The 26,662-nt window shown below is 33.0% G+C and overlaps 5 protein-coding genes and 1 long non-coding RNA gene across 6 annotated transcripts; 2 read left to right on the top strand and 4 right to left on the bottom strand.

Annotated features, from left to right (window-relative positions):
• Positions 1 to 5,030: 5,030 nt before the first annotated feature.
• LOC147947777 (uncharacterized) lies at positions 5,031 to 5,581 on the bottom strand. The gene is made up of 2 exons (XR_015594522.1): positions 5,399 to 5,581; positions 5,031 to 5,308 (listed from the first exon to the last, which is right to left on the bottom strand). It is a non-coding gene; the product is annotated as an uncharacterized LOC147947777 (long non-coding RNA).
• A 130-nt stretch (positions 5,582 to 5,711) lies between these two features.
• On the bottom strand, positions 5,712 to 9,372 carry LOC104778011 (protein disulfide-isomerase 5-3). The gene is given in 16 exon segments (XM_010502366.3): positions 5,712 to 5,912; positions 5,915 to 5,978; positions 6,068 to 6,145; positions 6,244 to 6,405; positions 6,480 to 6,701; positions 6,805 to 6,948; positions 7,027 to 7,093; positions 7,241 to 7,297; positions 7,405 to 7,479; positions 7,591 to 7,631; positions 7,965 to 8,022; positions 8,134 to 8,318; positions 8,458 to 8,515; positions 8,645 to 8,739; positions 8,819 to 8,909; positions 9,234 to 9,372. Coding segments are annotated over 16 exon segments (1,464 nt in total). The 5' UTR covers positions 9,275 to 9,372; the 3' UTR covers positions 5,712 to 5,886.
• A 154-nt stretch (positions 9,373 to 9,526) lies between these two features.
• On the top strand, positions 9,527 to 11,920 carry LOC104778010 (electron transfer flavoprotein subunit alpha, mitochondrial). Its single transcript, XM_010502365.2, has 8 exons — positions 9,527 to 9,855; positions 10,154 to 10,336; positions 10,424 to 10,635; positions 10,717 to 10,880; positions 10,968 to 11,126; positions 11,236 to 11,288; positions 11,389 to 11,529; positions 11,617 to 11,920. The coding sequence occupies exons 1-8, from the start codon at positions 9,760 to 9,762 to the stop codon at positions 11,692 to 11,694; spliced, it is 1,086 nt and encodes a 361-aa protein (XP_010500667.1). The 5' UTR covers positions 9,527 to 9,759; the 3' UTR covers positions 11,695 to 11,920.
• LOC104778009 (uncharacterized) lies at positions 11,883 to 12,854 on the bottom strand. Its single transcript, XM_010502364.2, has 3 exons — positions 12,398 to 12,854; positions 12,246 to 12,308; positions 11,883 to 12,148 (listed from the first exon to the last, which is right to left on the bottom strand). Exons 1-3 carry the CDS (start codon positions 12,782 to 12,784, stop codon positions 12,020 to 12,022), a joined length of 579 nt encoding a protein of 192 aa, XP_010500666.1. The 5' UTR covers positions 12,785 to 12,854; the 3' UTR covers positions 11,883 to 12,019.
• Positions 12,855 to 18,100: 5,246 nt separating this feature from the next.
• Positions 18,101 to 21,247, top strand: LOC104778007 (uncharacterized). The gene is made up of 9 exons (XM_087506948.1): positions 18,101 to 18,445; positions 18,549 to 18,661; positions 18,759 to 18,837; positions 18,967 to 18,995; positions 19,101 to 19,194; positions 19,353 to 19,442; positions 19,542 to 19,743; positions 19,982 to 20,170; positions 20,433 to 21,247. The coding sequence occupies exons 1-9, from the start codon at positions 18,296 to 18,298 to the stop codon at positions 20,807 to 20,809; spliced, it is 1,323 nt and encodes a 440-aa protein (XP_087363074.1). The 5' UTR covers positions 18,101 to 18,295; the 3' UTR covers positions 20,810 to 21,247.
• Positions 20,377 to 21,832, bottom strand: LOC104778008 (protein LHCP TRANSLOCATION DEFECT). Its single transcript, XM_010502363.3, has 2 exons — positions 21,405 to 21,832; positions 20,377 to 21,139 (listed from the first exon to the last, which is right to left on the bottom strand). The coding sequence occupies exons 1-2, from the start codon at positions 21,684 to 21,686 to the stop codon at positions 20,882 to 20,884; spliced, it is 540 nt and encodes a 179-aa protein (XP_010500665.1). The 5' UTR covers positions 21,687 to 21,832; the 3' UTR covers positions 20,377 to 20,881.
• Positions 21,833 to 26,662: the final 4,830 nt, after the last annotated feature.

Here is a 26,662-nt window from a genome sequence, read left to right as displayed (position 1 = left end):
AATCAGTTATAAATTGCATGTTTATTTAAAATTTAGTAAGTTTAGTTACCACTTTATATCAAAACAGAAAATTTACTTACCACTTATCTTCATGATTCATAACCTAGAGGAGTTTATTGAACCATAAATATATTTGAGTTTTCGTAAAATTTTAAATAATTTTGATGATTTTGGTTGAACGTAATAAAGTTGTTATGATTTGTTATTAAAATTTTATGAAATTCCACTAAAAGCTATGACAATTAGTTTTTTGAATTTTGAAATAAGAAATCCATGTAAAACACTTTAAAGTCATTGTGGAAAAGATAAAAAGAATGCGATAATCAATAATATTGTACGATAATACATTTGAAGTATTGCGGAAAGCATACAACGTTTAAGTTTTAATTATGTGAAATGTGGTTACATAATTTTACCATTGTAATAGATGGTTTTTTTTCGAATTTGTATTGCTTGTGTGTAATGAATTAAAAGGTTGTAAAGAAATTATGGTGTACAACTTTAGCAAACAAATGTGACAATGAATAATAATATATAAAATAATACATTTGAAACATAAATGAATACGACAAGCATACTATTTTTAATTTATATTTGTTGAGTTATAACATTATATTATTGATCCTTATAAATTGTATCTATACTTATTTGATATTGTGATATATTAAAAAGTGTAATATTCAAACCCATATATATCACAAATAGAAATTATTAAAATCTCAGTTACTTAACAGTTAAGTGTACTTAGACCATCATTACCGCTGTAACGGAGTAAAGATTTCTTTTTTAAAAAAAATATTATTATTTTAATCATAGATATATATTAATTATTTTTTGTTAAATAACAACCACAAAAAATTTGATAGCTGTTTATATTTGGGGAGGAACGTTGCTTGCACAAGGAACTAAAGGAACGGTTCTCTTGTTTCTCCCCTCTCTTTCATTATTATATTAATTTGTATGAGTAACTCTTACGACTCGAGATGCCCTTATCACTTTTAACATCCTCATTTTTCTTACCACTATAAGTTCATCAGCTGAATACATACATTTTTTAAATAATACTGCAAAGGAAAAAATATTTCAACAATAAAATAAAAACTTTAAGTAATAGTAATATAATAATTAAATAAATATGATATAGTAAAAAAGCCCACGCGTGAGTCGATTTGTAATACTTTATTAAGAATTGACGTGAACTTTGTTACAATAAGAAATTGACCTCTTTAATTAATTTAAAATTTTGGCTCATACCAGGTCACAAATTGTAACCAAAGATCAATAAGTTTCTATTTTTTTTGCAGAATACTTATTAAACTCATAATAAATAAAAATATCACAAAACTAAATTCTGGAAATAAATATATATCTTCTCCGCTAAGATTCTATGAAATCAATTTATTAAAATATATTTGTTTTTAATTTAAATTTTTTGATATTAGAAATAGTAATAGTAATATAATAATTAGATGAATATAATATAGTATAAAACCCCACGCGTGAGTAGATTTCTATTACTTTATTAAAAATTGACGTGAATTTTGTTACAATAAGAAAGTGACGTCTTTAATTAATTTAAAATTTTGGCTCATACCAGGTCATAACTTGTATAACCAAAGATCAATAAGTTTATATTTTCACAATACTTATTAAACTCATAATAAAGAAAAATATAAGAAACGAAAATTCTGGAAATAAATATATCATCTCCGTTAAGATGTTAAAATAAATTACATTTTTTTATACTAAAAACTAAATTCACATGCATACCAAAAAGGATATTATAATCACCAAAACTCAAATCTTGCTCAATACCACAAGAAATCCACATAGTATAATCATATTGTAACTTTGTAAGTATAATTTCTTTAAAAATACCATACACCAAATTAAATATACTTTGTAGGTTTAACAAATATATATATATATATATATATAAACGGTATTGTATATGTAGATGTATAATGCCAATGGGGTGGTAAAATTTCGATTCCTCTTACAGGCCGAAAGACTTTGTATGATAGTTCATAAATGTCATAAATAAGATTCATAACTCAACGAATAAAACCCTCAATGTCGACGATGCATTATAGTAAGTTAGTGAGATTTCTTAAATCGGATTGAATTGAATTTGAATTGACTTGACCGATTGCAAAAACAACTTCCAAATCTAATTAAAACCAACATTTAAAACAACTTAGCCTAGTAAAGTTTTTTTTATTACACAGTTTATCGAGATTAAGAAAGGTTCGTCCTAGCCGCTCTCTCTCTGGCACGATTCCCAATGTCTCATCCCCTGACGGTGTCGACTCAGATCGGCGTCGTTGGGACTCTGCTATGTCGCTCCCGTGTCTTCTTCCTCCATCTAAGTTTCTTTTGGTTCTGTTTCGACGGTGAACTCACCGGAAGTTCATCAAGTCCACGCCGGACGAATTCGGCCATGTTTCAGCTTCATCCCCTCCTCCTCCCTCTGTCTCCTCCGGTGGTTTTTCCCAGTGAGGTGATTCTCATGAGTTACCAGCCTACCAACGCCAAATCTGAGAAATTGAATCGCTCTCATTACCTTGTATATCGTATTTGTCACATGCTTCCCTTAAAGTCAACCCCATCATCTCTCTGCTCCTCGGATCTACATCCCCTCACCAAACAGCTTGTTTGGTCGCAGTTGGACAGGAGCTCTGTGCTGACGCTGAGGCTGTGCAAAACCTTAACAAGCCGAGACCCAACCTATGCGCTTCACAAACCCAGGTCTGCTTCAAATCTTCAATTGCTTTCCCGTAGCATACCTTGTTGTCGATCTATGTTTTCAATTGTCCGAAGACTGCAGTTTGAACATAGTCACTCATCGTTGCTCTGTTGTTGCAAAGTTGGTTTGAAAACCCTGCCATTAGTATTGCTTAGGGTCCATAACTCTAACCGCCAAAGACTGATGAGGACCGACATTATGACCTCTTCTCTATGGAGAGATGGTTACTGGTTCCTCTTAAGCTTTCATTATTTGTTTCAGCTGCGCCCTCAAACGTACTGCATACTACCTTGCAATATCTGTTATGAAACTGAGAGAACCAGGAAGCTCGGCATTATGATCTTCTCTCCAAGTAGAAGAGATTACTGAAGCCTTCCTACTCTTCTCTACATATCTTCCTTGTGCCATGAATATTGTCATGTACAAATCACAAAAGCTAGGAATTATGTTTCCCCTTGGCAAAGTCTGAAGAATATCGGCATTATGACCATAGCTCATAGAAGTGTGGTTACCGAAACCTTTTCAAGAAAGCCATGTTCAACCCTAACCCTTCATTCACCCTCTTCCTTGCCAATGAGCCGATCAAACCATTGTGTCTCTAGGTTATGGATACCCTCTCAACGTCCCAATGTTAGTTTGATATGGACCATCTACTGCATCTCCACCTTGTTGGTGAATGTGGCGTCGCTTCAACTTGAGGTAGCTTGCGATTTGATGCCTTGCTCAATTCTTCAACACTTCTTGGTTTTGACTGTCGACTTATCTATCTTTAAGTTTGTTATCTATGTTTTGTATTATCAAGTCTTGTCTTTGAAAACTATCGACCTTTGTCAGTTTACGTTGTTTGATTGAATGAAAAAATGATTTGTTTGTTCAAAAAAAAAGGTCTTAGTAAAGTTTTTAGATAAATGGTAGTATCAGTATGTATGGCCATGGAATATGTAGGTGTCGGCAACACCTAAACCAGTAATAAGTCGACATGTGATAAAGTTGGGATCATCGGCATTATATTATATTAGGAATAAAAAAAACCCATTCCTTCTCTCTTAACTAAATTTGGGCCTCTTTAGCTGTCCTATCCAAGGAACAATTTTGAAGACTCACTTCACTCTCACTTATATCACTATCACTCACTATTATTATCACTCACTTCTCATTACCAGTATCATTAAATATTCATTTATACTATTGTTTCTCTTCGTTTTCCTTTTTAGTGAGATGTTATAATCAATTAATCATTACTATCTGTTTTGGAGCTCAGTTTTGTTTCTCTTGTCGACATGCTTACATATTTCCTCTTTAGGTCTTTTATTTTAGGATATTTGAAAGTATATTATTTTGGATTGTCACATAAAGATAAAGGTTTGAGTTTGAGTTTGAGTTTGAGTTTTGAAATGTTATGAAGGTAAGTTTCGGCTAAAATCCATATACGATTATTTAATGAATTTATAAGGTAATATCTATCAAAAACCTAAAAAAATAGTTAAATGTCACTTTTTTTTGGATTAGGAATGCATAGTTCTGATACGTACCATTTTGAAGATTCATGGACATCTAGTTGACATATCAATCACGCTATGCCGGTCTGGTATGACTCAAAAGTCTTAAACTCCCAATATCGCATAGATATTTTAAATTGATGTTCTTTGCCTTTATATATAAACTGTGGCATAGACCCAATGGTTTCCGGCTTTGTTAACAAAGAATATCCATTTTAAAACTTTCATCAATCAGTATGGTTTGTTCACAAATCCAAATTAGTTCAATTGCAATAGGAAATATAGAACAAAAATATAAAAAGTATGAAACATAAGATTTCTATATTGAAGATGGAAGTGAAAACTTAACATACTTAATTATAAAGTATAAATGTAAAACTGAAAATAAAAAATTTATAACTATAATAAACAGAAATGATATTTTTTTTTCGAATCATGAAACATGATCAATTCATTCAACCAAATGCGTAGTGTACAAATCAATGTTAGGAAGAAACGTCGACTACTAAAATTATTATAAAACATTATATGAAATGTAAACTTGTTATGTTTATTAGTGACCTTTTTTTGGGCCACTTTTATTTTTAAGATTTTTTTTTGCAAAGTAGTACATTTCCAAAACTTAATTGGATTTTTAGTACATATATTAGGGTAGAATGTAGTGGTGTGAACAAAAGGGTATTTACATCCATAAAGCTCATTTACTTATTCTAGATTGTTTTTTAATTATTATTTTAATTTTAAATGTACATTTATTACTTATTCTAAATACTAAGATAAAATAATCATGAGAGAATAAATAAAATAAAAATAAAAATAATGTTAACCCAATCGAACGTATAATTCAAGTTTATAAAATAATTTTAAAATTTTTGTGAGATCCCACAATTAAAGAAATAGATTAATGGGTTTGGTTTTCTAGTGTGTCTTCTCGTGATCCTTCAAACAGTTGTATGTGCCAGAGAGTTCGTGGTAGGTAGACAAAAGGGTTGGACCGTGCCATCAGCTCATCAAACTATACAATCAATGGGCGAAGCAAAGCAGGTTCCAAATCAGTGGGTCTCTGCATAAGTTAAGAAACCATTTTGCTCATTCCGATACATAAATCATATTGAGTCGAAAATCATGGACAATGTAGTGTTCGTCTACCAACCAAACAAGACTCGGTGCTTCAATTGACAAGAGACGTTACGAAAGCTTCAAGCCTTCAACACAGATGCAGCCACCGCTATATACACAGATGGTCACACTTCCTTCACGCTAAATGGTCTGGTCCATATCATTTCATCACAGCTTCGCCTTGTTCTTCTTCCATTGTTTTGCCTTATAGTAACAGCTAAGGTTGTATATTAGCGTATGTGTGCGTGTGTTGTTTATTTCTAATGTAAATGATCTACACAATTCATATAACTAGAATACCTAGAATATATGAATATATGAAGGATAACGAAACACTGAGACTGAGGTTAACTATAAATGTTTCTTTATTCTCTCTTTAAAACTGCTATTCGGAAATAAACAATGTCTACAAGGTATGTAAAAACTGAGGGTTTTTTTTTTTTTTTGGTAATGAACTGAGGGTTTGTTTTTTTCTATGGTTTTGATCTTAATAAAACTGAAATAACTAATATCTAACCTCACTCACTCATTCCTGATCAAATGTTTTTCCCGAGTTCAATCTTTTTCACCATTCTGACTGTGTTTTGAAATATCGAATCTAGTATTCCCGCGACCTGAAATCCAACAAGCAAAAAGTCTTAACTTTTACACCAAGGAACCCCGCAGAGACTGAAAAAGCTAGGCCGTGAGATAAATACTATACCGTAAAAACACCTCCTATTATGGCGCAAACATTCGTGATGAAGTGCGAGAATGACTTTGGGTTCTCGCTTATTAAGACCTGCAAAAAAAAAAACAGAGCAATGTATAGTATGAAAAAAGGAGAACATGCATTCAAATTAGTAGCATGATATATTTATTTCTCATATGTGTAAGTACCTGCATTGGAGAGAGCTCAAAGTGAAACTTTGCTTCGGGATAATGGTAACTACGAGCTACACTGCTTTGAGCCGTATATTCATATTCCTCAATCAATGAGTGTTCTTGCCCGGATCTTCTTGAAACCACCTCTGTTTTGACTATTTGCAAGTAGTGTTCGATCTGTATTGTTACACACGTTATAAGAGAAACCTCGAGTAGGAAAGTACTTTCACATGGAATTTTGTGGAACTTACGGTAACAATAGCATCCAATTGTCGTTGATTGATGAACGATTTCCCATTCAGCCTGTCATGGCTTTGGCCAAGATAAGGCAGTAATCGTTTCATATCAGTCCACAACCTTTCTGAAACCATTGTACCAAATGTTAGATGGGTTACAATATGAGACATGTTCATTTGAGAAGCATCGAATGAATGAGCTCCTGAATGAGCTGAGATTACAAGTTCGCCTGGAACCTGAAATAGAAAACAATATAAAAGACTAAATTGGCACCATGTGCATGTGAAGGAAAAAAAACACATGAACATCTCATAAAATTGGATGTTTTAACATTTATACCTTCTTCGCACGCACATAGCCTTCAACTCTACAACCTCCACTAACTGGTGCCTTTTTAATAGTTGAGGTTGCATTATCAGATTTACCATCCAAAGCCAACTTATGATCCTCTTTTTTAATAGGCTTGAGTAGTTCTTCCACCATCTGAAAGAAGAAAAAAAAGTTGTAATGATGTGCTATTGAATCCTATACAGGTAGAACATGAAATTTAGAGTAGTCTACCTTGACTAAGCTATCTGTGTCTCGATCTCCATAGTACGATTCATGTTCGTGGTGCCCATGGTCCTCCCTGAATAAGATAGTGAGCATTATATAAACCTTTTTTGGACCAAAAATGATGTGGAGTTTTATAAAAGAGGTGAGTAAATGGTTTAAGTAGACGACATGAAGAATTATAACTGAAGCAAATTGTAAAGGAGCTAAGTTCAAAACTCACCTAAGATCAGTGCCTTTTCGGAAAATCCGAATAGATGGGTAGCCTTGTATATGATTGCTGAAAATTTCATTTGATAAATTAGAAGTGAGAAAACCTAATCTGACTACGAAATGCCCTAAAACAACAAGAAATAGAGGAGGAAAAAAGTCAAGATTGATAGATACCTAGTACATAGAGTAGCTTCTAGTGTGCAATCAACACTTCCTAAAAGAACACGGTCATCAGTTCCAGGATCATATCTGAAACATCAGATGTTCCAAAATGAAATCATCAGAAAAGCGTATCTGGATGATTCTTTTTATCTCATCAGAAAATGTTTAATAACAAATACAGAAGAACAAAACACACACCTCTGTCTTGTTATTTCAGATGCTTTCTCCCAAGATGGTTTCTGAAAATTTTGAGCAGAGCAAACAAAAAAAAACACTCGGTAAAAGACCAAGCATGAACATTTTATTGAGCTAACATAGGTAATTATCAGACCAACAAAAACTCTCACAACAGTGTGATTCATCCACCAAGAAGATATTGTCTGCTAGACTCCATAGTCTGGTTGATTATAATTACAGTCGTAAAGGAAACAAAGCCAGATTCTTTCTGATTCGACTGAAACTAACTAGGTTGTGATGAGAACATCTGGAATCTAGTTTCAAAATCTGGTAATTGCAAACAAAGGTATTATGAACATTGAATAGTCTACTATAAAAGGCAAAACAATATTTACCAGGCGATTACTCCAGTAGCACCACGGTGCATAAAACTTAACAACCAAAATTTGAAAACTGCATAAAGAAAATCAAACATCAATTGATACTATAAAACCCTTTGGACATGTACTCAGATATAGTTAGTAATAGTATACATACACAATATAAAAGAAGTTGCCAACTTACTGATGTGTATACTTGTCAAAAGAAGCAGCAGTTAATGGTATATCAACATAACTATTTTCTTCATGATCTTCGTCTCCATGGTTGATGAGATGTAATCCGGAGGTGGAGTGAAACTCCGCACCAGTGGTTCTTAAATGCGGATCAATTGGAACTTTTCTAATCGTTTTGGTCATATTCAACCTGTGCTATAGAAAATTTAAACATAGGATATGATATAACTATTGTCACTGCACACCCTATGATCAAAACTTATAACATACATGCTCGCAATGCGAAATGGGATGATAGAAGCAGCTAGACTGAGAATTGGAAACAGAAACTTACAGTTCCCAACACGTCGCTCACGTCAACCGATGCAAATTCACATGAGAGGGCAGGAAAGCTACAAATATAGGTGAAAAACCAGACATCACTTTATCAAGAAAGTACCAGTATTCTAAATAAGATTGAACTATAAAGACATAAGAAGGTACAACAGTCCAATAATAACACATGATTTTAAAGCATCTACCTGATGTTGAAATCAATGTTTAAGAAGTCCCCATCAGAGCTTTTGTCAACTATTACAGATGTGCTAGTGTTAACTGCCAAATAACTACTCAGCTCCTGCAAGTTGTTAAACCATAATCATTGGACAATGGCAGAATCATATACTATTCTTTCAAGGCAGAGAATGATAATTTACCATTCCAAACAAAAACAACATAGCAAGGGCAGCTACAATGGATAATCCAGCACCAGAGAGAGATGCCTCAGTCAAATCTCTTGGGATTTTCCTGAAAAAAAAAACAAAAGATATCATAACCAGAACAACACAATCACACTCAGTTCTAACTCCAGACAACAACAACACAAGTATACAATTTAAAGACAAGGACCAAAAACACTGTTTCCCTATTCATAATCAAGATAAAAAAAAAAAAAAAAGAGAAAGACAGGACCAAATTCTCACAATCCATAATCCAACAGATACTGTCCATATATATATTAAAAAAGGTACGAACTTTTCGCATGTGCATCAATGCCAATAACGAGAATTGTCACTAAAAATTGTTACACGAAAGAGATAATAAGAGGGTTTGTTTGTTTGTATGATGTACCTGTAGAAATCAACGGCCTTGATTTTAGTGGTTGAAACCATGGTTATGGCAGAGACAGATCTCGACAATGAGCTCTCTCTCTCTCTCTCTCTCTCTGTACAGTATCCCCGGTTCTGTTCCTAAGGGCTAAGGCCGTCTCGTGATCTCACTAAGCCAAATCTTCAACAAAACAGATTTTTCATCATTTAAAGTTTCGATTTTTTTTTTTTGTTCTTTGTGTTCTCTGTTAGATCATATAATAGGAAAGAATCATCACACTATAAAAATATGGAATTTTCAATTTTGTGAAATATGGAATCATCCATCACACTACAAATGGAAATGAAGTATGTAATCAGCTTTTAATCTTTTGACTAATCCTCTCAGGTCAATAAATAAAATAAATCCTTCCAAAAAAAAGAAAAACAAAAAAAACATATTGGCTTTGATTAGTAAACGTCGTCGTTTTATGTAGTTTCGTTTTGTTTTTTTCTTTTGTCTTTTGATTTGTCAATCTGATGGAGAAACCAATCAGAAGACGGAAACGATGACGAGAGCTGTTCTACTGAGAGCTCTGTCGAAGAACAAGTTCGTCGCCTCTTATGGTCCTCGATCCATCTCCATCACCAACCTCTCTCGATGCGTATGATCTTTACTCTCCTACCCATTTTTACTCACAGTTCGATCTTTTTTCCCCTGAAATCGATTATTTCACTCCCTTGTCTTGTTTTCGTTGTCCCCGAAGCTCGATTAAGTAGTTTCCAAATTTTTCATATTGGATAATGAATTCGAAATTGTAAAGTATCAGTCTTTGAGAATATAAAGGACAGCTTTTTTTTAATTATTGCTCAAGTGGGGAAATGTTTTGGTTGTGAAATAGTAAATTTGTGAAGCTTCTATATACTTCTTGTTCACTGTGTGTTGTGTTTGGTTGCATGTAGATAAGCACTCTGATTCTAGCTGAACATGAAAGTGGTTCTATCAAACCTCAGACAATTAGTACAGTAGTTGCAGCTAATTCTTTGGGTGAGGATTCTTCAATCTCTTTGTTATTGGCTGGTTCTGGTTCTTCTCTTCAAGAAGCTGCTGCTCAAGCTGCCTCTTGTCATCCTTCTGTTTCCAAGGTGAACTGAAACTACTACAATATTCTCATTTTCTTCATGTGTTTTTTTTGTTTTAAGTTTGGTCCCTCAATGTTGGTACTTTTGTAGGTACTTGTTGCTGATTCTGATAAGTTTGAGTATCCACTAGCTGAACCTTGGGCTAAATTGGTTGAATTTGTTCGGCAACAAGGAGATTACTCCCACATCCTTGCTTCTTCGAGTTCATTTGGCAAGAACTTATTACCCCGTGTCGCTGCTCTTTTAGATGTTTCTCCTATTACTGATGTTGTCAAAATCTTAGGATCCAATCAGTTCATCAGGTACATTCCAACTCTCTCTTGTTCTCATTGGATTCATGATGTGTGTTGCTGAACTGAAACTTAGCTTTTCATCTGTGTCAGGCCTATATATGCGGGAAACGCTTTGTGTACAGTTCGTTATACTGGTGCTGGTCCATGTATGTTGACTATTAGATCGACATCTTTTCCTGTCACTCCAATTATAGCAGACTCCGAGTCAAAGAAAGCTACTATCTCTCAGATTGATCTAACTAACTTCAAGGAAGGTTCGTTTGGTGTTCTCTTCGTGCATTCCTGTTCTAAAACTTTGGTTTCGTTTTTAAGAAACTGAGTTTTTCAATTCCCCATTGCAGACTCTGCCAGCAAATCTAGATACGTGGGACGTTCAACTCAGGATACAGAACGGCCTGACCTTGGAAGTGCGCGTGTTGTGATAACTGGTGGAAGAGCGTTGAAGAGTGTTGAGAATTTTAAAATGATTGAGAAGCTTGCAGAAAAACTTGGTGGAGCAGGTTAGTATATATGCTTATCCTAAATCACCAATGAGTATGTGGGAATCTGTTTCTCTTCAATGAGTTTGCTTCAAAATGTGCATACATATATAACGGTTTGTTTGTACAGTTGGTGCAACTCGTGCTGCAGTTGATGCTGGATATGTTCCTAATGATCTTCAGGTAACATTTTTGTTTTTTTTGCTTGGTTTTCCCGTCCGTTTAACGGCTTTTGAAATCCAACAAGAGTTTGGTTGTTGCCTTGTTGGTGTCTATTTGTCAGGTGGGACAAACTGGTAAAATAGTAGCTCCAGAGCTATACATGGCGTTTGGTGTTTCAGGAGCCATTCAACACTTAGCTGGAATTAAGGATTCTAAGGTGATTGTCGCGGTTAATAAAGACGCGGATGCACCTATTTTCCAGGTAACAATCATAATAGAGAGCCTTCTTCTCGGTAAATTTAAGTTAGGACCCAAAACTATGCTAAAAGGATTGGCTATGTAATTGTAGGTAGCTGACTATGGTCTTGTTGGAGATCTTTTCGAAGTGATACCAGAGTTGCTGGAGAAGCTTCCCGAAAAGAAATGAGAACCCGAGAAACCGAAACATGTCTCTGTAATCATCTCCTAAGACTCTCTGTAGTTTCAGGTGCAGACCATAGTAAGAAGTAGTGTGTACATATCAAAACTGTAATAATAAAACGGTCTGAAGAAACTTTGTCATAATCTGTGTCTCACTTTTGATTCTCTCTTACGAATCTGACAAACAAAAGTAAATTGTTTTTAACTTTCCAATATGAAATTCGATTTCTCTATACATTTGTCAATAATAGTAACAATTTTACATAAAAGAATCATAAGAATAAAAAATAATGACAACAGTTAAAAGAAAAATTAAAAAAATAAAAGAATCATCAAGCAATAAGGTTAGCTAACATGGACAAAGGAACTACACAAAGTCCTCTCTTCTTCAATTCCGCAGAGAATTCTTCATTCACAACTTCGTTTATCTTCGATCCTGTCTCTGTTATGCATCCTTTCTCCTATAAAATTCACCAAAGATACAATGTACGTTAGTCCAAATTCAAATCTACCTTTGATGAAAAATATCAGTTTCATGCAACAAATGTTTCTTATTACCTCGGATGTAACATTGTCCGTGAATTTTCCATTATCTTCCGCACCATCCAATACAAAGAAACCCTAAATAAACCCAAAAAGAAAACAAATGTTAGAAAACTATATCTAACAAAAACAACAATGTAAGAAACAGTCAAATATATGTATCTAACCTTGGTTTTATTAGAAGGAGAAGAAGCTGTATCTTCTTCATCTTCTTCTTCCACTCCTATTTGTTGTTGTTGTTCGTCTTCTTCTTCTTTGTGTTGATGAATGATTCGTCTCTTTTTAGGGTTAGTATTAATGTTGGTAGCCTTTCGACGAACCACATTATTAATCTTTGTGGTGCGGACAGGAGATGCAGCGTCCGAGATCATAGAGGAATCATTATCATAGTAATGACTCATTTCTTCTTCTTCGGTCTCCACCATTGAATCATCGTCGTGATCAATATCTTCAAAGTAGACTATCCAACTACTCTCTTCTTGATCTTCTTCTTCGTGTATCGTTCGGATTTGGTGATTGGAGAATACTCTTTGTCTCACGCAGGAGTTCTCCATTTGAAGTGTTTGGGGGTATATGTAAAAGAGAGGTGTGTAATGTGATGAAGCTGATCAGACTTTTCTTGGCAAATGATTGTGTTATACAATAGGCTCTCATTTATATAGTAAAGGCCAAGGTTTTTAGATCATGGAAGTTGGAGGTGTGGCACATTTTGGTCCGTTTGTCCTTTTTTGTTTTTTAAAAGAATTTTATTTCTTTTTAATATTTGTTTTAGTTTTATATACCAACTAGTTACGGATCTTATGTACTTTGTTTGACAAAAAAAAAATGACATATGTACACTTCTTTAATTAGGAAAACTAAAGGATCACAAGATTCATTACAACAAGAGATATATTTGCTTGCGTTTTGGGGAAACATTTGTCTTTACGTACATCTGAAATTTTATAAATTTGTAAAAAAAAATATATATTTTTTTTTGTAATTGTAGTATTTTTCATTTACATAAACAAGCAAATAATCTTAGGACTAAAATTGATTGTATAAAGGTAGTTTGGATTGCTTGATGTGCAAGAACAAGAAAAGGAGGGAAAGTGGTCGGCCTTCTTGTGGGTTAGTGGATAATGTGTGATTGTGCACGTTTCACATTTCTCCTTGTTCTCTAAGTGAGTTTGCTAACTCTAATCCTTTCTCAGATTATATTATATTATCATCATAAAACTCAACCAAAAAAAAAAAGTGCACTTTCAACAATGTTCGATTTCGTCTAGAAAACAGATGCATATTTTAAGCCGTGACCTAACTCATCAACAAGATTCACTCATTGACATCGAGATTATCAGAGAATTTTAAAATAGCTGACAAATCATATTAATGGTTAAAAGTCCATGATCAATACCTGAAAAATATTATGGGTTAAATATTACTAGTTTGTATATCTTTAGATCATGGGTATACTTGTATAACTGTTTGACAAAAAAAGAAAAGAAGGTCTACTTATATAACTAGATACTTTACACTAAAAGTTGTGTTATTTTTAGAATCCATAACATGTTCACGCAAACGAAGTTGGTAATCATTGAACTATTATCATTTAGTTATCTGGATAAAATCGTTAACTACATACCAAATTACCAACCATCGATATCATATTATCATACTCTATGTGACTATAGCATCTCTCCTACATTACTTGTAAATATCTCTTATATTTGATATGTACAACTCTTATGATAAATAACACGATAAGTAGCTATGAATATTCGCTAGTGGCAACCACATATTAACATCATTATCATCAAATCTTTTTTTCACCATGACTAGATCTAATCTAGGTCAAAATTTCGACACCTTAACATTCATACGCATCTTCACCTAATTAAAATTACGAAGAATGGGTACTTTATATTCGTAAAATAAAAATCTAAATTCAGTTCACACATTTCACATCTTGGATGATGGTATAAACAACCCAAAAATACAAGAGGTGTTACATCAAAGCTATTTTACTTAAATCCAATAGGTATTACATCTATCTAACTATATATTCTGTTCAATCCAAAGAATTTTTTCTTTAATGGAATTGTCTTGCCGGACTCAAAAGGTTCAAGAATCGTGGACCAACTATATTATATACAAACCATTGATTTATTATAAACTAACCATGTATTAGTTATATACGTCGCTTTTTTTTGTTATTTGGCCTTAACCTCACTATTACCTTCATCACGTTTCGTTTATTCAATTAGTGTTTTTAAAATTAAGTGAAGACTATTTTCGCCTGCTTGCCACGTTATAATCCACATTCTCGTTGAATCTTCATTACCACTTCCCCACGAATTACATGTCTTGATCATTGACCAAAATTTATTTATTTCAAGAAGTAAGAACCAAGTACTCTCTCAGAAACATTAATTTTTGTATTTGGCCGTCTCTCTTAATAATCAATTTATTTCTAATTTCTTTACACACATGTCATCTACTCTCTAGTTCATAGATGATGCTACGAAATAGTTTAATTTCTCGGAGACGACATATATTTCTCCTATTAACAAAGAAATTGAAAAAACCTAATACATAGAAAACAAATTTCTATCTTAGGATGATATATATCATTTACGTAGGCTAAAATGGGATTTCATTTAAAAGAAGTATGTTCATAAATTTAATTTCTTTATAAAACTCTAAAATTAGAATGTAGTATATGAATTACATGATCAAAGCAATGAGGAAGCTAGAAAGAAAACAACATTTATTATAAGATTCTTCAATTTTGGTTTGTCAAACAGATTATTTAAAATAACAATTCTCCCTTTGTCGACTGATGTATTTTAAGTTCAGATCTTTTAAAACAGTGTGCTTGCGCAATATCGACCATCCCATTAGTGTGCTTACGCGATATCTTTCCGCAAGAGGTCTTTTACGAAATAATTAAAATATTTCACAAAGAATAAAATACAAAATGACTATATAATAATATTCATAAGTTATGTATCAATCATGTATGTGTATAAGATTCAACCCAACAGGCTAAGTTAGTTTATGAATCTATGACGTTTAAAAAAGACCAGTACGACTAGTACCAACAATACTTGTTACCAAAAAGAGTACGAACTTCACTTGACACATCCTTAAGAATGTAATTGCTGAATTTTTCCTCAGTTTTAAATTAAAAAATTTAATCCAGCCGTAGGTAATTTTCGGAATCACTAAATCACCATTTGTGCTTTTGTCTTTACAATTTTTGTCGAGAGATCAAAAACAAACTAACTAAATCGAACTAAGACGGTTTAGTTTTTTATCAACCCGATTGGTTTTCCATTAATTAAAGGGACTAATCTATACATTGTTATCATCCATCCCATGGTAATAATGTGAATGTTAGTATGTTACTATTCTACCTTGCAGTTGATATCGATTATCGATATATTGATGGTTTCGAGTTTATCCAGTTATAGATGTCGCAAGAAACTAAAAACATAGAAACAGTTTACGAAGCCTAGGTTACACTTCCTTCACGCTAACTGGTCTGGTCCATATCATTTAATATCATCACAGCTTCTTCGCCTAGGTTGTTTTATCGTGTTCATTGAGAAATAAAGGAGAGATGATCAAAAAAAAAAAAAAAAAGGAGAGATGATCGTGAATCCTTTCAGCGTGGTTAAAATTAATTTCCCCCCCCACACACAAACTTGATTACTCCTAAAACCCAAAGCCGAATATACGTAGCAATGTTTGGATAAAATTTGCATTGGAAAATAGAACCGGAACAGAAACGTACCAGTTTTGGTTTACAAATTGTAACCGAAACACATTTAGCAAAAATTAGCGACAAAATACACGCGTGTCTTAAATCAAAATACACTTTTTGATATAATTATATCATACACGGTGAAGACATCCATATTTAAGAGAAAAAATAAAAGGATACATATGCACTTTTCTATGTCACTTTTAAAAAATACCATTTTATTTTATGTTGTCAATTTTCAAAAATACATTTTAACGTATAAAATAACTAAATTCTAAACCCTAATTCCAAAATACTAAACTCTCTCAAAACTATATCTTCAATGTAAAATAGAGAATCCAAACCTAAAATAAAATTTTTAAAATTAACTTAACATATTATAATGGTGTAAAAAAGGATAAAAACGAAAATATTCAAAAAAGATATTTTTAAAAAGTGATATCCTAAAAAACGGTATTTCTAACAAATTCTGAAAAATAAAATCAAAACAAATTAGTGAAAATCTAAAATTAAATTAGTTTTATTTTGAATCCTTTATATTATAAAGCACAAGTCACTCTACCAATAATTCTTTGACACATCAGCAAAAAAAACATTATTTTTGTAAACAATCATTAAACAAAAAAAGATCATGGAGAAAAAAGAAAAAAAATTACATAATTAAACAAATTTCTAAAATCCAGTTAACGTGAAAACAAATTATTTTCAAAAAAAAAAGTAAAATTGTGGTTAAAAAAGAAAAAAAAACAAATTACAAATTTATTCAACTAAATATAAGTTACTTGATCAATTAAATACTGACATGTGGACAAGTTTACCAAATTAAACAGAAAATAAATTAAGAAAAGAAAGTTAATTGATCAAAAAAGTATCAGTTTTCCTATTACTACTATGTTTGATGGGAGAAATAATACCATTCTCACTTTTTTTTTTAATTTATCTTTTTCTCCAATATCAGTTCTCTATTTCATTTTTTTATTTCTTCATTGATTCTTTAATTATCACTAAAAAGTAGAAAAAGCCATATTTTAAAAAGTCAAAGAAAGTTAAGATCTTCATCTTTGTTAGGCGTTTGTGAAAGTAGAACATCAATTCCAAATATTTTCTTCCAAATGATCTTTAAGCACACCATGTTTGGGTAAGGAACATTTTCCTTTTTTGTATTATATAGGTAAATTGTTTCTATGTTACAAAACCAAATAAAAAGTAAATTTATGTTTTCTTATCTCTAATTTATCTTCTCTACCTTAATAGCATATTTACTAAGCCAACAATTTATGACATCTTTAAGATTTTTCTTTTGCTATCACTAATTTTTGTGTACTATAACTCTATTAATGACATATTATAAATTAGTTAATGTGTGTCATGTAATTGTAAATCGAGTTTGTTAACCATAAAAACAAAAATTTCCTAGATTTGTTTGTTTTTGTAAAATTTGTAATGCAATTAAGAAAAATAAATTTCGGTGCTACCGAGTATAATACTAGTATTATTTAAAGTTTAAGACATTCATTTGAGTATTACTAATAGAGATGCTCTTGCACAAAAAAAAAAAAAAAAAAAAAAAGCTAATAGAGATGCTCTTTCAGAGGATTCATCAAATATTGGATTCATCATTGGATCTTAAATCAAATACACGAGGGACTTGAATCAAATTGGAGGTTTGAAACCAACCTTAGCAAACTCTTCCACAATGATCTTCTTGCTAATAATTGCCAAGTTCAAATCTGTATATATAATCAACAAATCAACAAATTAGAATCCCTAAATAAAAGAGAGAGAGAGAGAGAGATTTTTTTATAAAAAGTAGTTATGTTACAAATTATTTAAATTTATGCATAATGGAGCTTGATTTATAGATAATTTTAGTTTCTTACTTTTAAAAATATATAAAAAGTAATAAAATATAAACTATTTCATTGATATTCTAAACTATGTAAAATATGATTTACTATACAAATAACTACGATCCAATTACAAAAGAACATCTGTCCATCTCTCTCATGAGTAACAAATTTTTAATTTTGCTAAAAAGGTTTTTTTTTTTTTTCCAAATCTAATGTCTCTTTTGGTGTAGAAATAAACCGGCTTTGAATCGATTCGATTTAGATGTTGGTTTAGGGCTGGTTCTTCTTGAGCATCGTCGTTCTTAAACGAAATTGAAACTTCATTATAGCAGCAGAGCTTAATTAAACAAAGGTTAAGGTTTTTAAAGAACACAAAACCCTAAATTCGTCTTGTTCGAATTAGAGAAATATTATCAGAATTTGAATCGGAAGATCCATTAGATTAGCTGGAAGAAGTGTAAAACTCCATGGATGATGATACACAAGTCAAAGCTCTTGAAGAGAAGCTGAAGAGTCAGCTTAGTCAGCTTGAACTTGAGCACGCTGTGTTCGACAGAATGGTTTACAAGAATAAGAACCAACATCGGAGATGCTCCTATTTCCAATACCTTCTCAAGGTATGTCTTCGTCGTTCTCCTCTTCGATTCTCTTGTTTTGGGTGGAGTTCAATTTTATCAAAATCGATTTTTTTTTTTTTTTTTTTTTTTGATTGCTTCTCAGGTGAGAAGGGATTTGAGAGTTTTACGAACAGCAAACATGGAGGGTATACTGAGACCTTGCTTTCATGTTATTTCTGGGAAAATTAGTAAACAGAAGATTCATGTTTTGGAGAGGTATGCTATGCTTCTCTCTTTCTTCTTATCTTGAGATTTTTACTGCTTTATGAGAATGTTGTAATAAAGAGCTTCATTTTTTGGGGTTAATGTGTAGCTTGAAGTTGAAAAAATGTGATACTGGGAAACCAAATGTCTTGGAACGACTTCGTGGAACTCTTCATTTACTCTCACAGGTATGCTCTTCTTATGGAGCTTTCTTTTGTTGCTCGGGTAGAGAGATAAACGAGCTTTGTTCATATACCAGCTCAAACATGTGAAATTGATTTCTGAGTGTTCTGATTTCATCATTGTCTTTGTTGCAGATGACTGAACCCATCTTAAAGGCTGCTAGGTATTAATTGACTCATGAGTTAAAACTGTTTGTGTAATTTCTTAGACCTAATTGCATTTGGTTTATAATACATATTGTTTTTGCCCGTTCTAACTTGTTCTACAGTGGGATATCTACTCTGCTAGCTCGTTCATTTTTCGTAGGATTTTCTATGACATTTTTGGCGCTGCTTGCACGTCTCAGAGTGTTAGTTCAACAAGTAAGTTCACTTTTATTTTCGTTCTGCCTAATCCAAACGAAACTAAAAAGAACATTGTTGGCAGTTTCTCCAGTCTATGATCTGATAGTCACACACTGTGATTGATGTTATTGTAGTTATAATGTGCTTAATTTCTTTAGAAATATGGTTTCCTGCAGATATTGCTTGATGCTGTGACAGTTTTTAATTCGGTTACCTCTACATCCCTGAAGAAACAGTCTGTGAAGATAGCACAGGATGGGGTTGAGGTCGGTCAAAGCTTCTTTGGTGGACCCTTTAGTTTATTTCTTACATGGTTTAATGATCATGTCAGTTAACTCTGTTTTCTCTATTGGAATTGAATACAGGTGTTCCGCGAGTTCTATCCAAAGGAAGAAGAGTGCATGAGCATCACCATGTTGAATTGTGTATGGAAGACTGATAAATATGTCTTACTCGAGACACTACAGAACCATGAGAGTAGTAAACCTATAAAGGAAAACGTGTCAGAGGATGCTACTACGAGGGATTCTTTGGTACAGTATCAAACATCTGTTTCTTCTCTTGGGGGTAAGATATTTCACAGAATTACTATATGGTTGTTCCTTTTTCGTTTCCAAGTTCCAATGATGGTTATGTTCTTACTACCTAGATCTAGAGAGAACCACTCACTTGTCTCATACTTGTGTAGAATTCTGCCTATAGAGTTTTGGTTTAGATGGCTAAAGTGTTGCAAGATCCAAAATTTCTATGTTATTATTAATTAACTAAATAATTTGTGTTTCCGATTGAATTCTCCCACTTGCAGAAGATCTCTCTCCTTTGCTTGATGCAGACAACGATGGTGCTAATGTGAGGGAAAATTCTTCTCCCATTGCTGAAGCAGCTTCGTCCAAGACTGATAATGCGATGCAACCAGAAGATTCAGAAAACCCAGAAGATGCTGTAACTAGGGAGTGTTCAGTTCAGTATCATACGTTTGCTTCTACTCTTGGAGGTAAGAATCTCCAAAGAGTCATGCTTGGCTGTTTATCTTCGGTTTCCCTACACCGTATGCTGGTTATGTACATAGCACCAATCGATTACGCAGGCTTATACTTGTTTTAGTTTTTATGGTTTTAGTGTTTCGAGGGCTTACAGGTTAGATAGTTTTGCTTTTAGATTGGTTTTTATTGTTAAGGGCCTAGTGATAAAATACAGAACTTTGTTTTGTACTTCACTGAAAGATATTTGCTTTTAACTTAATTGTCCAATTGCAGAAGATATCCCTCCTTCTCCTCTGATGGGAGCAGACAAAAACGGTGAAGTTACTGCTACAGAGTGTTCGACCCCCAATGATGAAGTAGTTTCTTCCAAGACTAACAACGAATCCCATACAGAAGATTCAGAACAACCCAATGATAAATCTACAAATCCCGTGAGCCCGGTCAAAGTTAACACAGACACAAAAAAAGCGAGTTGCAGAGCAACCAAGGTGGCGTTTCTACCCGTGAAAAGACCTTCCTCTGCAATAACTCAAAGCACCATAGAAGAACCCCCAAAGAAGAAACTAGAAACAGGCGAGAAAGACGAAAAGGAAGAAGATGGATTTTATAATCTACTCGTCCGCGGAACCCAGAAAGACAGTTTGTTCTAGCAAACACAAAACATTTCAAACCCCAAGAACACAACTTGTGTGGTTCCTGTGTGTTAATACCAAGCTGCGGAGTCAAGCCTTTTGAGCAGTGGAATTAAGGATCAAGTCACGGATCTCTTCGCTGCTGGCTCGGTCTATAGCAGTTCTTCCATCACCATCCTTGACTGAGCAATCAGCACCGGCTCTGAGAAGCTCCTCGATCTTAGGTCTGTCACCTTCTGTAGCGGCTAACAGCAACAAGATATCGACTGGATGAATGTTTAGGTTAAGAAGAGCTTCCATCTTTGAATAGGTACCTTCTACCGCAAGCATCCCCATGTAGTTGAAATACTGCAAAAACACATCAAGAACGTAACATTTATTATTACACATAAGATCAAATGTTTCTTAAATAATATATTCTTTCATTGTTTTCTTTACAATTCAAAGAAGTTGGCATTTGCGTTTGTGTTTGAGATCATTATCCAAGAATCAAAGTGGAGAATTTGATTAATAAGTACCCACAGATGCATCAATGATTCATCAGAACCCAGCCTAAGGCTCTTCTTCGTAGAAATTATAAACCAATTTGAGTCGAGTCCAGAAGAAGAAAAACCTGTTCAACGTCGTCTCTGTCAAAGTCGTCACGAGACTGACTGCCATAGATTCCAGCATTTTCAGCATCCACACCGTTCTTGCCAAACTTGAACCAACAGGTTGTTCTTGACCCGTTGGAGGGAGAGGGACCGAGTCTGGCTGGTCGGATCTGAAGCTTTAAGTTTCGGGAACCGAGAAACCGAGAGGAGAGCAGCCTTGGGGAAGAAGAAGAAGAAGTGGTGGAGAAGAGTGAGGTGGGCAAAGAAGGTGCGCAGGAGAAAGAGATAGAAGAAGAAGCCATGGCTCTCTTAATGCTTTCAACTAAAGCAAAACAGAGTCGGTGGTTTTATTATCCACTCATTTTCTCCCTTTTATCTAAAAGAGACAATAAATAAAATTTTGATTAATTTCCACCGTTAGATTTGAGATACTGCTTTAGTCTTTTTTTTTTTTTTTTTTTTGTTGTGACAACCAAGAAAAAACTAGTTTCAAAGCAATCTATTTTTTTTCTTAACTAGGTTTAAAAGCGATCCATATTCCATAATCATTAGGTGCTGAATGGCAACCCTTTTCTTGTTTAAAAAAAATAAAATAATATATATATATATATATATATATATATTTTTGAAACAAATATATTCTATAATCATAGCCAAACTTTTGATTATTTTTATAATAAAAGACAAGATTGGCTCAAACAAGCCAATAGAAAGGAACATTGTTTACATAGGTAACTAAGTGTGGAACAGTGCGAACACGTCGCGCCAAATTATCCGCTACGAATACGAATACCAAATTCTCTGCTAAGGACAAGAAAATGAATGTGATTCAGTAAAATTTTAAAGAATGATTAAGAATCTATATATACATTTGCTACGAACACGAACGACATCACATATTTTCTCTTCAAATGGTAAAGAATCTATATAGAGAAAAAAAAAATCCTTTTTAGGAATCACTCAAGTCTAAGAAGATTTTTGAATGATTTTTGAATCCAAAGAACTAAATAACAGTGTTCAAAATCATATAAAATACCAAACACTAAACAAAAGATAAAAAAAAAAAAAAAAAGTCATCTACCGTTGATCCATCAGATCCTTTAAAATCCTACAGTCCTAAGCATTCCTCGATTAAAAGTGATTTTGGTAATTTAAATCAACCGCAAACACGTTTAGACGTAAAGGCCCAATAAGGCCCATTAATTTTAAGTTTTTTTTTTTTTTTCCTTTCTCTTAGGCTCCTAACTTGAAGGGGTAATTTGGATATCATCTACATACATCACACAGCGTAGGAATTTCGATTTAGCCTTTAGAAATTTCTACTTTTTCCTCATAAATATGTAATTTTCTGTTCTGAATTGTATTTTTCTCTAAGTGTCGACTGTTTCTATTGTTACTTCTATCTCAAAATTCCAGCGAGTTTGGGACATCTACAACAAGGTTTTCCAAGAACAAGACTACAATTTCATTTTTCAAACAGGTACCATCTTCTTTGCAACAATCCAGGTTCTATCGCTTGAACTTTTAATTCTTCTATTGTATTGTTGTTTGAATTTTGATTGTTCAATTAAATATGTCTCCATGTGTCATACTAAACGACAAAAAAAAAGAAATTATAAAAAATATTATTGAATTACAAAAAGGAGCTTTAGATAAATTTATGGGAGATTGACACTATGGCACACTTTTGATGAAAGTGTTTGCCACATTTTCTACTCATGAGACACTTTTTTACAATTTTTTACACTATTCACATAATTTTTTGACTATTTTGCCCTCTACATATAACAAGAATATGAGAGAGGGAGAGTTAAGATCAAACTAGAGTTTAAACAAAACAAAATGTGGTGACCATTTTTACTATCAACTAAAACAAATATAAATGTTCTATTTTTTTTTATCTCAAGTACACTTGTATGTCATATTCTTCTCTTTACTTTTTTTTGTTTCTCTTCTTTTTCTTCTCTCTTTGTAAAGACTTTATTTAATTATTATGACATATATGGTTGATTTTATTTTTGTGATTCATTATAATTATATTTTTCCTATATTTTAAGATCTATTTTACTATGTTTAAAATGAATAATATGTATAATTATTCATTTATAGTTTAATATTTGTTCATTATTATATGGATACTTAAAGTGTCTTATTATGTGGATACTTATTTGTGAATGATCATATAAAAACATAAGAATACATGTAAACTGACCACATGATATCCACGAGACAGTGACCATATATTTAGTTTCTTTGTGGCATCAACAATCAATTCCCATATGTTGTTTTTTTTAAGGTTGTCCACGAGACAACAACCATATGGTGTCCACAAAATACTAACCATATGGTTAGTTTACATGTAAATTAATGTAACATCGTGAACCGAAATCCCGGTTTAGGGATTGAATCGGTTGATGCACTATGCGCATCGGTCGATGCAAGGTCGATTCTGTGCGTACGAGTTTAACTTAAACGCTGCGTTTTGGCCAAAGGAAAAGGGGAAAACCCTTAAGTCATTCTTTTGGCTCATTAGTTGGTTTTTGGCCGCTTTTGAGAGAAAACAAAAGAGAGAAAAGTTCCCTAAGTGTTCTTGGTGATTCCTGGAGATTTGAGGCTGTTATTGTAGAGATCTGTAGCTGGGATCGTTGTAGCAGCTTCATAGGAGCGTTGTTTTGCTTGTGTGAGGTTCAGAATCTTCTTGGCAAAGGTAAGTGCATGACCATGGCTTATCTAAGCTAGTGATCTCTTTAATTTGCGTGTTTTGTGATGTTAGGCTGGTTAGATTGGTATTTGGGACGATTGGAAGCTTTCTTGTGGCTTGGGATTGTGTTTTGTGGTTACAGGAACAAAAATCCGGCGAGAAGCTTCGGGAGAAAACGATGCTCGACATTGCATCGGTCGATGCAATTTGTGCGTCGGTCGATGCAAATGCGAGGACGACGCGTAAACTTTAGGGTTTCGTGCTATGTCGAGCATGCATCGGTCGATGCAACGAGAGCATCGATGGATGCAAGTTAGCCTTGCATCGGTCGATGCAGATCTTGCATCGGTCGATGCAACCTCCATCTGGTGTCGGTCGATGCATGTTGGTATCAGTCGATGCTGAGTCCTCGTTGTTATTGTTGATTGTTCATTGTTTATTGTGGTTAGAGATGTCTCTATTGCTTGTGTGTATAGCCCAGTAGATGGGAGGATTGCCTTACTGAGTGTTTATAAAATACCCATGCATTGCAATTTGTGTTTGTGGTGCAGGTAAAGGCAAAGTGTGATCGTGGAATCAAGGCAATGAAGGGGAGGATGTTCTAGTGGTTCGATTGGTTGTCTGGCTTCTGTTAGGTTGCTAGAGTTGAGTCCTAGAATGTTGGCTTAGGATTGCTGGTTCTCTGGTTTATGCTGTTTTGGATTATTAGTTTATGTTTTGGAATTAATGTCGAAATATTGGTTATTATTTATTGGATTATTGACTGGATATTGGTATTGGTGATTTCCGATGTTGGTTGTGTTTGTGGTTAGGTGGCTAGTGGGTATGAGACCACTAGTTGTAGTTTATTTATTATTATTATTATTTTATTATTATATATTATTTAAAAAAAAACGGGTTAGGTCGTTTCAATTAACTACATGATATACACAAGACAGTGACCTTATATATATATATATTATCTAAGTATAGTTGAATATTTGTTAATTGTAATGCGGATGCTAAAAAAGTCTTATTATGTGGATATGTATTTGTGGATACTAATGTCTTATTTGTGGATACTTATGTGGATACTTAAAATCAAATCCACATGGATGATGAGTTATACACGTCCACTAAAAACTACTTGTATTTTAGTGAAACAATCGTTGTTAACTATCAAAAATTTTAACCTCATCATATCCCTTAAAAAACTAAGCATGAGACCGTTCATTATATTATATCCTAAAACCTAAACCTCAAACCCTAAACTCTATAACCTAAAGCCTAAAGCCTAAACCCTAAAGCCTAAATCCTAAACTTTAGACCTTAACCTTAGATCATAAACTATAATCATAAATTTAATTTCATAAACTTTTTAACAAATGTAGTGAAATATGAAGATTTTTTACTATGAAACATGAAATTGACCTACCCCAACCTGTACACTTGAACCTTAATTTAGACCAAATTTTTTACTTCTTGCATTACATTCTTTATAAATTTCCAAATTCATTGATGTTGTTCGCTATTATGTGGATGGTTAACATGCATAGATGGATACTTATTTTTGGATGACCAGAGAAAAAAATATATGAATACCTAATTAATTAAATAATTTGTGGTTTTGTAAAGTAGTCATGGTAAACTATCAAACGATTTTAATCTTTCATGTCCATAAAATCAAGTCCACATGAACGCTAAGTTATACACGTCCACTAAAAACTATTTGTGTTAGTGAAGTAGTCATTGTTAACTATCAAACAATTTTAACCTCATCATATCCCCTAAAAACCTAAGCATGAAATCGTTCATTATATCCTATACTAAACTCTAAACCCTACACCTATACTAAACTCGAAACCCTAAACCCTATACCCTAAAGCCTAAAGCCTAAACCCTAAAGCCTAAATCCTAAACTTTAGACCTTAACCTTAGATCATAAACCATAATCATAAATTTAATTCATAGCAATTGTAACAAATGTAGCCAAATCTGAATAATTTTTACTAGAAAACATAAAACTGATGGTCAATAACAAATGAAAAAGATTTGATGGATGATATTATATATATTGAACATGAAACTAAATAATCATAAACATATAAGCATCTGGATTTGATTTTTTAGATGATAAATATATCAAAATGCAAAATTAAAAAAAAATGTATAAATGTGGCTAAGGAATATATATATTGTTATCTACCACTCAAGATTATTCAAACACATATATTAAAGAAAGGGAGTAAGATAAACAAATAAAATAAAAATTATTTGGAGATGGAGAGAGAGTTAGAGAGGATGAGAAAAAAAAAGATAAAGGAAATGAAATAGAGTAAAAAATAAAAAATAAAAGAAGGATGTATTGTTGGAAAGTAATGTGTTTCGAGAGAGAGTTAAAGGGTAAGAAAGTAAAACACTATAAGAAAAGTGTGTGGTGGTCTAAAAGTGTATTATAATGTAATTTTTTATAGAAAAGTGTGTTAGAGTGCAGATATTTCTAAATTTATTGTGAAAGAGAATCATGGTGTTTCTAGTTCTAGTGCTAATGAGGATGTCAATGATATAAATAATGTAGAAGTCCTAGATGCTCATGTA

Source organism: Camelina sativa, chromosome 3, assembly GCF_030686135.1.
Source record: "Camelina sativa cultivar CO46 ecotype springtype chromosome 3, ASM3068613v1".
In the NCBI taxonomy this organism is placed as follows: domain Eukaryota; kingdom Viridiplantae; phylum Streptophyta; class Magnoliopsida; order Brassicales; family Brassicaceae; genus Camelina; species Camelina sativa.
This window is presented reverse-complemented; position numbering and strand designations above follow the sequence as displayed.

Bases quoted from the DNA above. Each gene is read 5' to 3' on its own strand.
- LOC104778009 (XM_010502364.2), bottom strand. From the start codon at position 12,784: ATGGAGAACTCCTGCGTGAGACAAAGAGTATTCTCCAATCACCAAATC. The intron at 12,309-12,397 runs GTTAGATACATA...GGGTTTATTTAG, and splicing joins CTCCTTCTAATAAAACCAAG to GGTTTCTTTGTATTGGATGG. The intron at 12,149-12,245 runs GTAATAAGAAAC...TGAATTTTATAG, and splicing joins CGGACAATGTTACATCCGAG to GAGAAAGGATGCATAACAGA.
- LOC104778010 (XM_010502365.2), top strand. From the start codon at position 9,760: ATGACGAGAGCTGTTCTACTGAGAGCTCTGTCGAAGAACAAGTTCGTC. The intron at 10,337-10,423 runs GTGAACTGAAAC...GTACTTTTGTAG, and splicing joins GTCATCCTTCTGTTTCCAAG to GTACTTGTTGCTGATTCTGA. The intron at 11,289-11,388 runs GTAACATTTTTG...TCTATTTGTCAG, and splicing joins ATGTTCCTAATGATCTTCAG to GTGGGACAAACTGGTAAAAT.
- LOC104778007 (XM_087506948.1), top strand. From the start codon at position 18,296: ATGGATGATGATACACAAGTCAAAGCTCTTGAAGAGAAGCTGAAGAGT. The intron at 18,446-18,548 runs GTATGTCTTCGT...ATTGCTTCTCAG, and splicing joins ATTTCCAATACCTTCTCAAG to GTGAGAAGGGATTTGAGAGT. The intron at 18,996-19,100 runs GTATTAATTGAC...CTTGTTCTACAG, and splicing joins CCCATCTTAAAGGCTGCTAG to TGGGATATCTACTCTGCTAG.
- LOC104778008 (XM_010502363.3), bottom strand. From the start codon at position 21,686: ATGGCTTCTTCTTCTATCTCTTTCTCCTGCGCACCTTCTTTGCCCACC. The intron at 21,140-21,404 runs GTTTTTCTTCTT...GTGTTTTTGCAG, and splicing joins ACAGAGACGACGTTGAACAG to TATTTCAACTACATGGGGAT.